The 16,138-nt window shown below is 45.2% G+C and overlaps 2 protein-coding genes across 4 annotated transcripts in view; both read left to right on the top strand.

Moving 5' to 3' along the window:
* LOC136639807 (retinol dehydrogenase 8-like) overlaps nt 1-7,409 on the top strand; it is a 29,555-nt gene extending 22,146 nt beyond the window's left edge. The window contains exons 7-8 of the transcript XR_010793733.1: nt 3,762-3,962; nt 5,533-7,409. The gene's annotated coding sequence lies outside the window, so the exon portion shown is untranslated. The remainder of the gene's footprint in view (nt 1-3,761; nt 3,963-5,532) is intronic.
* A 4,266-nt stretch (nt 7,410-11,675) lies between these two features.
* TRIP10 (thyroid hormone receptor interactor 10) overlaps nt 11,676-16,138 on the top strand; it is an 80,373-nt gene continuing 75,910 nt past the window's right edge. For 2 of the 3 annotated variants that reach the window (XM_066614351.1, XM_066614353.1), the window contains exon 1: nt 11,676-11,796. In XM_066614351.1, coding sequence (XP_066470448.1) covers nt 11,773-11,796 — 24 coding nt within the window. In that variant the 5' untranslated portion in view covers nt 11,676-11,772. Of the gene's footprint in view, nt 11,797-15,198; nt 15,298-16,138 lie in introns of all 3 variants that reach the window. The other variant, XM_066614352.1, reaches the window with a different exon arrangement.

Below are 16,138 nucleotides of genomic sequence, written 5' to 3'. Positions count from 1 at the left end.
TTATAGCCTTCATAGATCTCACGAAGGCTTTCGACCTGGTCAGCAGGGACGGCCTCTTCAAGATTCTCCCCAAGATTGGATGTCCACCCAGGCTCCTCAGCATCATCAGATCCTTCCACAAGGACATGAAGGGCACTGTTGTCTTCGATGGCTCCACATCAGACCCCTTTGACATCCGAAGCGGCGTGAAGCAGGGCTGTGTTCTTGCACCAACCTTGTTTGGGATTTTCTTCGCTGTCCTGCTGAAGCAGGCCTTTGGAACTGCAACAGAAGGCATCAGTCTCCGGACCAGATCAGATGGAAAGCTCTTCAACCTCTCCAGACTGAGAGCAAAGTCCAAAGTCCAGCTGAAATGTCTTCGTAACTTCCTCTTTGCCGACAATGCAGCTGTCACTACCCACTCTGCCAAAGATCTCCAGCAGCTCATGGATCGTTTTAGCAAGGCCTGCCAAGATTTTGGACTGACGATCAGCCTAAAGAAAACACAGGTCATGGTTCAGGATGTGGACTCACCTCCCTGCATTACAATCTCTGCACATGAACTGGAGGTTGTCCATGACTTTGTGTACCTTGGCTCAACCATCTCCGACACTCTTTCTCTTGATACTGAGCTAAACAAACGCATCGGTAAAGCAGCTACCACGTTTTCCAGACTCACAAAGAGTCTGGTCCAACAAGAAGCTGATGGAACAAACCAAGATCCAGGTCTACAGAGCTTGCGTCCTGAGTACACTTCTGTACTGCAGCGAGACATGGACTCTCCGCTCACAACAGGAGAGGAAACTGAACGCTTTCCACATGCGCTGCTTCCGGCGCATTCTCGGCATCACCTGGCAGGACAAAGTTCCAAACAACACAGTCCTGGAACGTGCTGGAATCCCTAGCATGTATGCACTGCTGAAACAGAGACGCCTGTGTTGGCTCGGTCATGTCGTGAGAATGGATGATGGCCGGATCCCAAAGGATCTCCTCTATGGAGAACTCGTGCAAGGAAAGCGCCCTACAGGTAGACCACAGCTGCGTTACAAGGACATCTGCAAGAGGGATTTGAAGGCCTTAGGGATGGACCTCAACAAGTGGGAAACCCTGGCCTCTGAGCGGCCCGCTTGGAGGAAGGCTGTGCAGCATGGCTTTTCCCAGTTTGAAGAGACACTTTGCCAACAGTTTGAGGCAAAGAGGCAAAGAAGGAAGGCCCATAGCCAGGGAGACAGACCAGGGACAGACTGCACTTGCTCCCGGTGTGGAAGGGATTGTCACTCCCGGATTGGCCTTTTCAGCCACACTAGATGCTGTTCCAGAACCACCTTTCAGAGCGCGATACCATAATCTTTCAAGACTGAAGGTTGCCAATATGTACATAGCACCTTGCAGACAGATAGGCAGGTTCTGATTCCCAATGAGCTGATAATCTGAAACCAGTGAGGAAAACAAAAGGGGGAGGGGAAGAAAGAGACTAACCAGGGTTGGAAGGGATGGTGCAGTGGGAAAAATGACTCCCCCAGATAGCATATGAGAGATTTCAAGGCACTGAAATTAAATTCAAAATAATCCATTATATTCCATGTTGGTGACTACTAGTGCAAGAGCCTGGGGTTTGCAATTGTTCCCAATTAACATGGGGTGCACAAGGATGAACTAGTGCAAGGCTTCATGGAAAAATACACATCAGCAGTTCAGAGAAGCAAAGACCATTAGTCCCAGAGGGCCCCTCCAGGTTTCACCTGCATCTTATCAGCTATTCTGTGGCAAATGTGGAGATAAGGATTCTTTGAAGCTGGGTGGAACTTGTGCCCTGTCAGGATGAAAAAAACCAGGGTAGACGCTTCAACCAGCAACTAAAAAGGAGAGGAAAGGGTTCTTTAAGCTTCAATAAATCAACAGCCGCTGGAATGCAGCAGAAGTTGGGATGAGACATAACAAAACAGCAATTGCTTCTTTAACCCATTTCTGCCCAGCCTATAGGTGTACACATTGATCCCTGTTGCGTATATGCATCATTGGGCAGAAATGGCTTAAGCAACAAGTTATTAAAAGATCCACAGTAGAATTAAGACAGCCTTCTCCCTGACATGCTGTTTTTCTAAATCTGAAGAAGCATTCAAACCTGTGAGCCAAAACATTAACTGCTGGTGGTAGCTGGCTGTGGCAATTGACCTCCAGTACCATTGCTGTTTGTGGTGGTGGTGGCCCCAAAATGGCCACGTGCCACTATGTGGCCATTTACAACAGTAGAACTGTGTTCTGCTGTTGTAAAAGGCTATGTAGCCCTACTTATGATTGGAATGTGAGACATCAATCTTGTGCACACGTACCTAGGAGTAAGGCCCACTGAAAATAGTGGGATTTATTTCTGAGTAATTCTATAGGATTATGCTGTGAGTAGATTACAATAGGGTGAGTAAAGAGAGTTAAGGGGTTAAGAGCACTCCATATGTGCTCTTATGAGTTACGCAAAACCTCCTTATTCAGTAAAGTGTTCACTTCCTTCACCACCACCCCTCTCCTGGTCACCATGACAACGCAATGGGATTCTGTGAGTATGCCCTTCTCACAATCTGTAGCATTTTTGCAGACAATCTCATCATGTAGCAGTGTGTGCCACAGCATTTGCTTCTGGTATTGCTTCATTCAGAGGGTTAGTTTTAAGGGGAAGTGAAATTTCCTGAGGTCAGGGGTAGGAAAGCCAGGGTAGTGTTCAATACCACGTGGTGTCAGGATCGTTTCATGACAAGAAAGTTTGCTGAGACAAAGCTTTGTCTTGGCATATCACAAAAGGATGCCTTGATAATCTCGGCGACCCACTGCACTTCTGCTAAGCACTTTTCTTCACAGCTGAAACGAAAAGAGACGTTCAGTAAGTTTCTCAGAAAAGAGGGTGTGTACTTAAGAGCATGTCCATACAGTTTGGATTCATCAATCTGGAATAACTACTTTGTCTTGGCATGTCCAGTTCCATATTTACAACCACTAAGATGAATTTGCGACATGAACTGCACCTAGAAATACAAATTTCTGTCCTGGCATTCTGCTTGAAAGGCCCTCAGATGACATATTTAACAATTTCAATAAAACAGCAAGAATAATCCTGATAAAACCAACAATAAACTCTAACCCTGAAAATGGCAGCCAAAATATAAATCAAGTAAAAAAAAAAAACCAGGAACTTAGCTCAGCAATCTCTAAATGCATATGAAGGAGATATAGTTTCCACACATTTTCTATAGGCTCCATTAGACAGAATTTGGCAGGACTTTATTTTTCACATACTGACTTTCCTCCAAGGATCTCAAAGTGGTATCTAACATGGTTCCTTGCCTCTTCATGCCCTCATAACTGTGGTTAAGCTGAGTGACTGGCCCAAGATCACTCAGAAAGCTTCATGTTTGAACAGTGATTTGAACCTTCCAGATCCACCAGAACCACTACACCATCTGGGGATGGGATGGGATGTGATTCCTCCATGCTTAACAACGCTAGAACCAAGAGCTGATTCGCTTAGAGCTGATTCACCACTGGGGAATTGTCACCCCAGGCTTCCATAAATCTGCTGAGTTGCCAGGATGACTACCCGAGGTCACATAGAGGAATTTGATCCAGCATCCCCAGAGCTATGGGACACTTATGCAGAACATCTTGAGTTCTTCCTGGAGGCCAATGCAGTCAAAGATGCAGGGGGAGGCGGGGCTAAGCAGTGCATGGGCAGCAGATTCCAGAGCTCTTGGAATTAGTCTGTTTTTCTCCTTATTTTTTGTGGATTCAAGGAAATCCGAGGACAAAGCCAGGAGAGGTTTTGTCATCCTGACGGTATAAAGTGTCTCGAGAAGGTCAGAGCCTGGCTGGGGGGCTTTCCACCCGGGACACAGCCATTGAAGCAGATAAAGAGAAATGGTGAAATTCGCCACTAAGCTGTGAAAACCCCTGCGGTGATACCATCTACGAAAGAAGGAAATTGGGAGAGCAAAGTAAGTGCTGACTGTATTATGCAAATCTGGGCTTCAAACGATTGATCTGTGTTGATTTGGGTTAACGTTCTGGAGAAAAAGGAGAAAGGGGGGATATTGACTTCCTGGTGTTTTTTTAAACCTGAGACGACACGGTGCGATTTTCATATCATATGGACTATGATCTGATTGATGTAACTTTACAAATTTTGCAAATTGTTATTGGATACAAATTTCACAAGACTTTATCTGGACTATTTAAATATGCGGAAGGATACTGAGTGTTGAATTGACTTGTGTTTAGTCTGAAGGTCTTATATTTCACATTCCACAGTAAAAAGAGCTGCTTATGACATCTAGTGGATTAAAAAAGAATTGCAAAGGGAAAAATGTTGGGAGGAAGAATGGGAAACCTCATGGACGAAAAATTATAAACTTTAATTCTATTGAGTCGTCAGCAATGAATTCGATTTTTACAAATTCAAATCAGTATGGAAATCTTAAGTCAAAAGATAAATAAACTGAGTGACACGAAAGAAAAAAGCGTAATGGAGGAAGAGATCATTGATCAACAACCTGGAAGAGGAACTTTGATAGAGTTGCAGATTGATGGAACAGCTCAGAAGACAAATATTCAGATGTCATTGGATCAGAGCGGAGAAGAAACAAATGAACTGACAGGCATAGAAATGAATCAAGAGAAAGAGAGGATCTGCCAGAATTTGGATTTGATGGAAGTAACAAGAAGAGGACATTTATTAAAGCACCAATTGTGGAGAAAGATTTATGTGAAGTTTACTAGGAAAAAGTGATGTAAGAAATGTAAGATATTAAGATGAGTGGACAGAATTTGAGATAAGGAGAAGAATTGATATTCAAAATAGAGTAATGATTATATTTGAGATATGTTAGTATTTTATAGGTTAATTTAGAAGAATTAGAATTGGAATTAAAGTGTTTAAGATTGCTTTGGAATGATGATATGATAGTAAAATGGTTAAATTTGTATGTTAAAAATATATATGTAATTGAAAATATACTTGGGGGTGTTAAGTTTAGAGATAGTAAAAATGGTTATTAGTGTGGTAAATAATAAGTGTTTAAAAAACTAAATGTTTTTTTTTAAGTGTTTAATTTTTAGAAAGGGAAAGGTAGATAAGGATTTTATATATCATATAAAGTAATATATATTAATAAAACATATTTTGTATGTTAGGTATTGGAAGGAGTATAGAAGGTTGATATAAACAGGAACGGTAGAAATGAAACAGGAACTATATCATTATAGAAAGTATAAGAAGTATATATAATATAAATAAGTATATAATATATATATTATATAATATAAACGTATAATATAGGGTATGTAGAGATAATTATATATTTTCTATTTTTTTCTTTTTTGTTCATTTAATTTTCTCCCTTATTTTTCAGGTTAATGTTAAAAGTATAGAAGAATAGCAGATTAGGAATGTAGAATGATGTATTAAATAATTTGGTAGATGATGTCCTGCAACCTCTATTGTTTGTGGAGTATGGTGTTTGTAGTGTATGTTTGTGTGTATTAATAAAAAAAAATTTTTTTTTAAAGATGCTGCCCTAAAGTGGACCACCTTGCTCAGCGTCTGTGGCTCTGCCACTTTTGAAATCGCCCAGAATCTTGTGGCACCAGCAAAATCTCGTGACACCAGGCTGCCAGTTATAAGGACATCGTGGTCCTCCTGAATAATCACTTCTTGCCCCAGCCGTCCCATATTGCATGCCACCATGCCTTCTACAAGCGAGATCAGGCTGCCAATGAGTCTGTTCCAGCTTACGTGTCCGTGCTTCATCATCTTGCATGAAGATGTGAATTCCAAGACCTGGAAGAAATGCTTCTTGACCAGTTCGTATGTGGTGTCTGGGATGAGAGGATTAAGAGGAAGTTCTTCACGAAGGAATAGTTGACCTTTCAAGAGGCTGTCAAGGAGGCACTGGCGTTTGAAAAAGCAGAAGAAGCTGCAAGGGAGATTTGTGCTTCTCGCAGCCCAGCCACAACTCGAAAAGCCGAGGCAGTCCACCATGAGGACACAGCCTCAGACCGTTTGGAAGAAGGGGAGGTGCTACGAATTAATTGAGGTATGTCAAGACGCAATGATCGCCAGGAACCGCAAGCACCTAGACCCAGGGCCCGGCAACCCTCCGATGTCTCCAACCTGGGCCCTTGCGCCAGCTGTGGGGAACTGCATGAATGTTGCAGTTGCTGGTTCCGCGATGTGACTTGTCGGGCCTGCGGAAAGAGGGGCCATATTGCAGTAAGCCTTCTTGGGCTTGGAACTAGAAAGTTCTTCAGGGGTCTGTCAGCCAGGAAGAGCTCTACACTACTTCAGTACACTCCATCCAGAGCGTCCGTTTGCCAACCAAGGAAAAGATACACGTGACAGTAGAAATTCAAGGGTCTCCCTGCGTAATGGAAGTGGACTCTGGATCAGCGCTCTCTATTATTTCTACAGAGACTTTTCGGCTCCTTTGCCGAAAGGGCCCCAGCCTGGAGCTGATTGGACTTTTGCTTACAGATTTTCAGGGTAACCGCATCCCAGTTCAGGGTGCGGGTATGTTTCAGGCTCGTTATAAACACTTTGATGGGCTCCTGAATCTGGTGGTCGTCGAGGGCCATTGCACCAGTCTCCTTGGCCTTGCGTGGTTTGATCCTCTTGGCATCCAGGTAACTGGGGTCCAGAGTATGAGCAAATTAGACTTTGATGCTGACGGCATTCATTCTGTGCCAGACAGAACTTTGGAAAGACCACTGACTTCTGAGATACGAGAGGCCATTCGTGGGTTCAGCCTGAGCAACCCAGTCCAGAACTATGCAAATAGCCCAGCATGGATCCCAACAACCATCTTTAGAGTCACCAGTCCTGTCTCATTAGGTCGCCATCCAGGACTGTGCTCTCTACTGTTATGTGGACCAGATGCATTGCCACCTGGCTGACTCAGCACCTGCCACGCCAATTCCAGTCCCTGGTAACCAGCATCAGGTCTTGCCACAGACCGGAGTGGCCATCACTCCTGATGTGTTACCGCGGGAACCAGAGACCTTCCTGGACTTATCTGAGCCACCTGATGTCAGTGCACCTATGGAGAGTCCCTCTGCCATAGCTGTGCCAACCCCAGAGCGGACTAAGGACGTAGAGGTCCTGATAGCAAAGCCTCGCCACACCTTGCGAATGCGGGTACAGCCCGGCCACTCTGAGGACTATGTTTGTGAACCTTGAACTGAACTGATCGAAATCCTGCATAACTGATTGGCCCAGACTTCTGGCTGGCCAATCGGGTGGTGGATCGAAATCCTACCGTCTGATTGGCCCTCTAGTTAATGTTTCAACTGCACCAATCATGGGGAGTCTGGGCAGAGCTAAAGGATATAAAAGCCGGGGGTGTTTGCCTTGTGTCAGATTCATTCAGATTCATTGCCAGGTCCTGTTCTGAAGATGGAATAAATGTATTGAGCTGTTATCTCTATGCCTTCCTTTATTCGCATGGACCCACTATATAACAATGTAATCACCAGTTACTTCTGGATTGGAAGGCCAGACACAATGCAACAAACACTAGTAAGATGCTTAGGGCAGACGGGAGGTCTTTTTTTGACCTCTGCTCACCAAGCTGAGTCTCCTACTGCTACTTGTCATGTTGCTGCTGCTGGTCTCACTGCCAGGTAGCAGGGGTCTGGGGGTCCTGTGAGTACCACCTGACACCACCTCAAGTACCACTGGTTGTATGAGTACCAGTGGTTAAGAAACACTGGCTTAGATTATTCATTTTGCCAGGGAACTAAACAGTTTGCAGTCCAGAATCTGTGAGGAAAGGGAAAATTATCCGTCTGACTGGGATTAAAACCTTCCACAGGGGCAGGATGAGGACAAGGATGAGATCTTGCAGTCAGCACCATCCTAAGACATTTTACTGTCTAATGTAGACCACCACCACCTCCCTCCTCGATTAAAACCACACCATCAGTTATTTCCTTCCTTTCAAACATTTCCCCCTTCCCAATGGAAAAAGAAGTAAAGGGATGATGAAGCAAAAAAGCAGGTCCTTTCTCTGCATGCTGTCCATTGAGAGAGTGCTATGTGGACTGCTGTGCTGCCCTGAAGATCTGGCCCACAATTTGCTACCTGAAGTGATCCACTTCACCCTGCTTCATTGTGCCAGGAATGTACTGTAAATGAAGGAACAGGGTGCTTAGAAGTGAGAAAGTTAAACCATTTCTGCCCAATGCTGCATATACACAACAGGGACCAAATGTGTACACCTGCAAGCTAGGCAAAAATTTAAAGAAGGCTGTGAGCAAAAAAAGGAAACATGAAAAGGGGTAGATGGAAAGCTAATACATAAAGGAAAAGGGAGAAGAGGCCAGAAGCAGAATCCTGCAGTGTGGCTGCTTAGGGTGGTAAAATACTATGCTGGCAATGCCTCTCCTACCATGACCTTTGCCAGATTTTGGGACCAGCAAAGATGAAGACAAGCAGGAGGTGGAGCCGCAAGGCACATGAAGACTTTAGAAACTTTGTGTACAGTGTACTGACTGAGGAGCCACCATTGTCTTTTAAAACTGCCCTATATTTTGTGCAGCATAGGTAGGTATAACAAATACAGTACCTATATGTGCATATTTAAGACAGAGCACTTATGAAACACCAGCACCTGAATGCAGGGCCAGCTTTAGGAGCTGCAGGGCCCAATTGGAAACATTTTTTTATCAGGCTCCAGGTTAACAGCCAAGGTCTGCAGAATCTTAAGAGACGTCAATAAAATGCAATATATATTAGAATGGAAAGCAATAAAAGTGTGCAAATGAGTTAGAGCCCAATCCTAGACATGTCTGCTCTGAAGAAAGTGCCATTACAGTCAATGTAAGTATGTACAATGTAAGTATGGGGTAAGAAGTCCAGGTAAGTATGGATAAGATTGCAGCCTTAATAGTGCCCTCCAGGGAGAAAGGCAGATTACAAATAAAATAAATAAATAAAATAAATAAATAATGGACCAAATTGATCTAAGCACATTTTAATGTAAAATGGCATACATGTAAGCCTACAATTAAATAACGAAACATATAGATCACCTTTGAAAGTAAAGAGTTATAAAACCCCTTGTTTTAGTGACTGTGAAATGATTTAGTAAAAATATTAAATTTATTTATTTATACCCTAGTGTAGGCAGGTCCTTAGCTGCGGGGTCCAGTCGGGAGCAATTGGTCCGATTGGCTTAAAGCCAGCCCTGCCTGAATGTTGCGCTAATGTTCTTGGGCTTGAACAATGCATGCAAGGATGTTTGTGTCCATTTTGTGATCTGCAGGGCTTAAAAATTATTCTAATGAATTAGAAATCATTCTAATGAAAAATGACCTTAGAGTTGTTACCTTATGCCCAAAGTGCAGCTCTTGCCAACAAAGCACTTTTTGATAACACAGTAGTTCTAACATATGGAAACAGATTGACTGCAAGGATTGCTAAAACTGTGTTTAGAATCTTAATGCAAAAACACTGCACTTTCCTTAGAAGCAACGTGGATGGAATAATCTCTTCTGGGCACCATAAACCACAGTGTGGCTTTTAGTGCAGTGTAGAGTCTCCCTTCTGCACTGGAAGTCACTTCCACTGTAGGCAGGGTGATCAGTTGTCCAGTTTTTTCAGGATATGTCCTCTTTTTTAGCCTTGTGTCCTGGAAAAGAACTGAGGGTGCAATCCTAACCCCTTATGTCAGTGCTTTCCAGCACTGGCATAGCGGTACCAGTGGGACGTGTTGCATCCTGCAGTTGGGTGTCACTCACAGAGGCTTCCTCAAAGTAAGGAAATGTTTGTTCCCTTACCTCGAAGCTTCATTGCCCTTATGTCAATGCTTGAAAGCACTCTGGAGATACCTCGGTATCACCTGGCAGGACAAAGTTCCAAACAACACAGTCCTGGAACGAGCTGGAATCCCCAGTGTGTATACACTGCTGAAACAGAGACGCCTGCGTTGGCTTGGTCATGTCGTGAGAATGGACAATGGTCGGATCCCAAAGGATCTCCTCTATGGAGAACTTGTGCAGGGAAAGCGCCCTACGTACCCGTAGCTGCGATACCCGTAGCAGCGACCACAGCTGCGATACAAGGACATCTGCAAGAGGGATCTGAAGGCCTTAGGAGTGGACCTCAACAGGTGGGAAACCCTGGCCTCTGAGCGGCCTGCTTGGAGGCAGGCTGTGCAGCATGGCCTTTCCCAGTTTGAAGAGACACTTGGCCAACAGACTGAGGCAAAGAGGCAAAGAAGGAAGGCTCATAGCCAGGGAGACAGACCAGGGACAGACTGCACTTGCTCCCGGTGTGGAAGGGATTGTCACTCCTGAATTGGCCTTTTCAGCCACACTAGACGCTGTTCCAGAACCACCATTCAGAGCGCGATACCATAGTCTTTCGAGACTGAAGGTTGCCAACTACTACTAACTAAAGGTCCAGGCCTGACATATTTCCCCAGATGCAGTCACATACCTTGGGAGCATCAAGTCTAATATATTAAAAATAAAATATTGAAATGAATGAGGAACTACCTGAAATTGGCTTGCGACCCACCTAGTGGGTCCTGACCCACAGTTTGGGAAACACTGAAGGGAATGTTTGTTCCCTTACCTCGGAGCTGCATTGAAAGTTGGTTAGGATTGCACACATAGTGTTTAAATCAATGAAATCAATGCACAAGTGTTTTCACTTTTACTTTGTCATGCCCTCCATTTTTCTTTCATGTCCTACATCTTAGGGTGCCTTGTCCTCTTTGGGGTTATGCCATCTGGGCATCCTGGCTGCAGATCCGTCTGCACAAGGTGGAGTGTGAGTGTCTTGTTAAACCCTTCCAACATTCGAGCAAACCGGGCGGCGGTGATCAGGCAGAATCTATTGAAGAGCTGTGAATATTAACGGAGGGAAATCGGAAACGGAGGATGTCTGCTTGGCTTCTGGTCAGGTCCAGCCTACACTGCCTGCTCCCTGTTTATTAACTATCCTACTGCGTTTGGTTTACTCCCAGGTGAACTGCCTGCCACCCAATGCAGTCCTGTGTGTGTTGACTCAAAAGTAAGTCCCAGTGTGGTCAGTGGGTCTTGATCCCAGACCAGTGGGGAGGTTCAGAATTGCAGCCTCACTACTGTGAGGCTGCAATCCTATCCACCCTTTCCTGAGAGTAAGCCCCACTGAATACAACAGGACTTACTTCTGAGGATCCCATCCCAGGCATGCATAGGACGACCAGTGCCCTAAGTGCCTGCTGGGAATCAATGGGAGTTCTCCTCTGAGCGGGCGCAGCAGCGCTTGTTTGCTGAAGGCACAACCCTATGCGTGTCTACTTAGAAGTAAGACGCATTGTGTTCAATGGGGCTTACTCTCAGGAAAGTGTGGATACGATTGCAGCCTAAGAGCCCCATCATATGCATGTCTACTCAGAAGTCAGTCCCATTATAGTCAATGGGCTTACTCCCAGGAAAGTGCGCACAGCCTGAGCCCCCCGCCTGTGGATCCCTCCAGGAGGCAGGGGTAGTCTGCCTCCTTGCATCACTCTTTGGAGGCAAGACCCAAGACAGGCGCCTGGTCGCCCCCAGCAAGAGGGACACGTGCGCTCCCGAGCTGCAGCCTCCTCCCTGCCTGCGCCTTTAAGGATCGTGGTCGGGGGCGGAGCGGGGAGTGTCCCGGGCAAGAGCTGGAGGTTGTGCGGACAGAGGAGTAGTGGAACTCCCTGGGACAGCGGCGGTGGACTGTGCTGCGGGTGGGCCTGCGGGGAGGAGGCGCGAGCACAGGACGGAGGCGCTGCCAGCATGGACTGGGGCACGGAGCTCTGGGTGAGTCTCCAGGGCGCCCTCGCCTTGCATCGCCTTCCCTCCCCTGGAGATCGCGCTCTGGGTCTCCTGCTCCGGACCCCAGACTCTGTCCCCCCCGCATCTCCCCCTCTCCCTTGTTTTTTTTTCCGCTTCGGCCACATTCTCTCCCTGGTCAGGCTCAGGGCTTGGGCTTCTTCTGAGGGGCAAGTCCAGCAGTCCAGCAAGTCCAGCAAGTCCAGGGATTGCTGGACTTGCCCCCCGCTCAAGGCTTGATGCCCCCCCATTTCTTTTCCTGCCGGAGCTTGGGCTTTCTTCCGTCCCCTCCGCCCCAAATTCTCGCCCATTCCCTACCGCTCTACTCCCTCCCTCCGCCTCCTCTTTTCTTCATGGCTGCTAAGGCTATGGTCCTCCTCCTTGTTCCTTCTCTTCTGGTGGATCTTCTCCCTTCCATCTCCTGTCTCTTTCCTCCTCTTCTGGTGGATCTTTTCCCATCCTCTTCCTCCTTGCTTCTTCTCTTCTGGTGGATCTGTTGCTCCCCTCCCTCCTTCCCTTTGCCCTCTGTGTGGGGAGAAAAAGGGTTGAGATCCTTCCTCTCCTCATTGCAGTTCGTGAATCTAAATCTTCCCAAGCTGTGTCCCCTTAATACTTTGAACCTATAGAAAAGCTAAGCCCAGTAACACAAATTTGAATTGTTTTGTAAACCAGGTGACCTGAAAGAAAGTTAAGGTGCTTTTAAAATTCCAAGCATCAGGATTTAGTAGAGATTTCAGATGTGCCCATTGCAAGCCTGCCCAGTGCCCACTCCACTACTTTTCCCAAAGCGTTTTCTGCTTCTTAACACTTTATCTCTAGGTCCAGGCCTCTTGCATTCTGTCCATTGCTTTATCACAAGTAGTGAGAAAACTGCAAGGCTTGACAACTGTAGCATGTATTCCATTTGTGCCTTCTCCAGGCAGGCAAGCAGGAGGCATTTTGACTGCATTACACCAGGCTTCTTTTGCAGCTCTGAGATAGTGCACTGCTGTGTTCTGATAGAAAGGTCCTGTGCCCATATCCTCAACCTTACCCAGAATCCTGGGGCCTGCATCTTGCATAATGTTTTGCTTTGTTGTTGCCCTGAAAAAGATTGCTGTCACAAGCAGCTGCTTGGGGTGCTCACTGCTTGCTATACCTTCAAGAAGACTTTAATATGATTATGCATTATACCTCGCCCTCCTTTAATGGTCCTGATGTTCTTAGGGTCCCTGTAGGTGAAGAGTGGCGAAAGAATGTAATTCATAGGTTGTCTGTGAACTAATTGTTAATGTTTATAGGGTACTGGTTACTCAAAGGGTGTAGGTTATTCAAAATTGTCCTTTTTGTACCCCAAGTTAATCTAAAACAGGGGGCAGTCGCTGTCCACTGGCGTGCATTAAATTTATCAAATGAGAGTGCACATGCAAAGAACTGTTGGAGGTTATTGTGTACCCTGTCAGGATGAAGAAAAGTGGGGTGGAGACTCCAGTAAGCAGTTGAGGGAAGAGGTTTGTCTGACTTCAGTATACTGCACTAGCAGTTGCCTGAATTTGGTGAGGGGCATGACAGAAGCATTGTCTCTCCTTTAAACAACAGGTGAAGGAGAATTTTGTGTTATGCAAAATGGCATGGTAGTTTTCTGTCCAAAACAAGCTGGAGAAGAAGTTTTGGGGAAGGTTTTGTTTGTGACTTGTTACAGTACCTTCTCTGGGAATAGGAGATATGTCTTTCCCCAGCACAAACTGTTAGGTATGTGTATCTTACCCTTGATGGAAAAAAGCTTAGGGGGACCACTGGGTGTCATCTGGACAATCAGTGTTTCTGTTTTGATGTGTAAAGCCTGTTTAGGGAAGCAGGTAAAAAAGAGAACTCTTCAACTCCCAAGTCTGAGAGCAGCCCTTTTCTACTGTATGTTAATATCAGCCTTCTTATTTATGTTCAGTAAGTGTTCTGTTAAGATCTCTACTATGCCTTATTAAAATTAACTCCTGATCTGTTGATATAGACCAGGGGTGTCCAAAGTTTTTGGCAGGAGGGCCACATCAAATCTCTGACACTGTGTTGGGGGCCGGGGAAAGAAAGAATTAATTTACATTTAAAATTTGAATAAATTTACTTAAGTTTACATAAATGAATATATTAAAGATGAACTTATATGAATGAAGGAAGGTCTTGCAATAGCTCAAGGCCTATAAAAGACCTTGCACAAAGCAAGGCTGGCCTTTCCTTTGCTGCCACTACTGCCTCACAGACATGAAACAGCAAGCAGTGAAGGAAGCCCTCATCCCACAGCTCACGCAAAAAGGTCAAACAGTCGCCTTCACGCTGAGAGCAGTTGTGTCGGGCCAGTGCGGGCCGCAATAAATCTCTAGAGGGCCAGAGGCTAATTGGAGACTGGGGGCTCCCTGAGGGCCGCATTGAGAGGCCTCGAGGGCCGCATGCGGCCCCAGGGCCGGGGTTTGGGCACCCCTGATATAGACAGAAGAGTTTTGTGGCTGGTTATTTGGGAGATGCCCTGTTTTTCTTTGAGGTAAAGAGCAGGGAATTTGCTTTAATATTAGATACATTTCTCACTGCCACCCCTATTTCAAGTGCCCTAAAGCAATGTCTTGATTATTGTAAGGTTCAGCACTTTCTCTTGCTTCATGTTTGGTTTGTACTTTGCTATATGCATGTGGGAGATACAGGATCCTAAAGGTGTCTTTCTCACCCCTAAGCTGCATTGCTGTATCTAATCTAGTTAGATCAGAGATTAACTCTAGCCTGGTTGCTTGAGTAGGCAGGCTATTTCTGGCACCCACCCTTGCAGGGGCAAAAGAGCTGATGCAGCTGTTTGGGTGCCCTCAACAAGGATTGCTTAAATGTTCTAAAGAGTCAGCAACTAGCTGCTTTATTTCCACATATGCAAAGCAAAACACGAGTCATTTCTGGGTCTGCTGGATCCTGGTCCTGGTCCCCTTTTTAGAGGGGTCAGTACTGAAGCTGAAAGTGGTACCTGTAGCTTCATATGATTGCTGTGCATCCTTTATTTCAGAATACCTTAATTCAGCCAGGATCCTCAATTCTGAAATGTAAATGTATCTGAATTCATTGTTCTGCTTGATAGGATTGGGAACTGCTTGATTGAATTGAGTTGAATTCATTGGGAACTGCTTGATTGAATTGAGCTGGTTATTCTTTATCTGAGCTCTGATTCTGTTTAATGAATTACCCACACGTATGTTGATATGTAGGAAAAAGCTTACAAAAATGTGTGTAGAACATGTGTCTTGCTGTGCACTGGTGTGTGGAGAAGCTCCAGTTAGCCATGTCTTTTCCATGGCACATGCACCATGTATATATTTGCAAAATGCATCTCTGTGATTATTAGCAATGACATATATGTGTATTTCATACTTTTCCTTGCAGGATAGCACTATCATTTTATCCATCTACAAAACTTGTCATGCCTACAGTGTCCCCAGGTCTGATGTGGTGAATTCATATAGCCAGTCTTCCTAAGATGCGGTAGGCTTTGCGTTTTACTTTGCAAAGACACACACATACACACTCACACACACCTTCTGTCTGAGCATCTTGGCTGGACATAAAGTCTGCATCTTATCTCTGTAATGTGCAGTGGCAGGGGAGGGAGATAGCTCTCTTCTGGTTTTCAATGGGAATGCTGAGTAAGTTTCTGAAAATCAGAAAGATCTATGTGTTAACAAGAGAAACATGAATTCCCAATCTAGTATTTCCTTCACAATGTTCCAGTGGGTGGGAAAAAGTTTTTAACCTCTCTTGTCCACAGAAAATCTCCCTTGCGAAGGTCCCCACCCTGCTGTGTTCTAATATTTGTTTGTTTTTCTCTAGCTGGGCTCCAAGTTCAGATGAAACCAAAGTGGAGGAGAAACCACTAAGGGCAGAAGGATTTGCAGGGGTGAATTGACAGACATGAGAAGAGTGAAGCACCTCTTCTGCCTGGGGATTCTCCCCTGCAGATGCCGCTGCCTTGATTAACATGAACTGGCAGGCAGTTGTTTAGAAAATAGATGTTTGCTGGTGTGACAAGCAGTGCTACCTCTAGTTATAGGGTACATTGGAATATCTTCTTGAGGTAGGAGATAAAGAAACCTGTACTGCTTCCTGTGCAGGTCATTTGTTTAAGCTTTTCCACTCAATTTCTGGGTGTGGTCTCAGGTATTTTTCCTCCCCTTTGATAAGTGTTTGCATGCCTTTGGTTGCAATTCTTTTAATGCATTGGTGCTTAAAAGGGACTGTGTTTATATTGGTGAATTGTGTGGGATCAAACATTCAAGTGTTGACAATCTGCTCAGAGCTGGTGGGGTAGTGTGTTGTCTGCTTCCTT

This window comes from Tiliqua scincoides, chromosome 2 (assembly GCF_035046505.1).
Source record: "Tiliqua scincoides isolate rTilSci1 chromosome 2, rTilSci1.hap2, whole genome shotgun sequence".
NCBI classification, from domain to species: domain Eukaryota; kingdom Metazoa; phylum Chordata; class Lepidosauria; order Squamata; family Scincidae; genus Tiliqua; species Tiliqua scincoides.
This window is presented reverse-complemented; position numbering and strand designations above follow the sequence as displayed.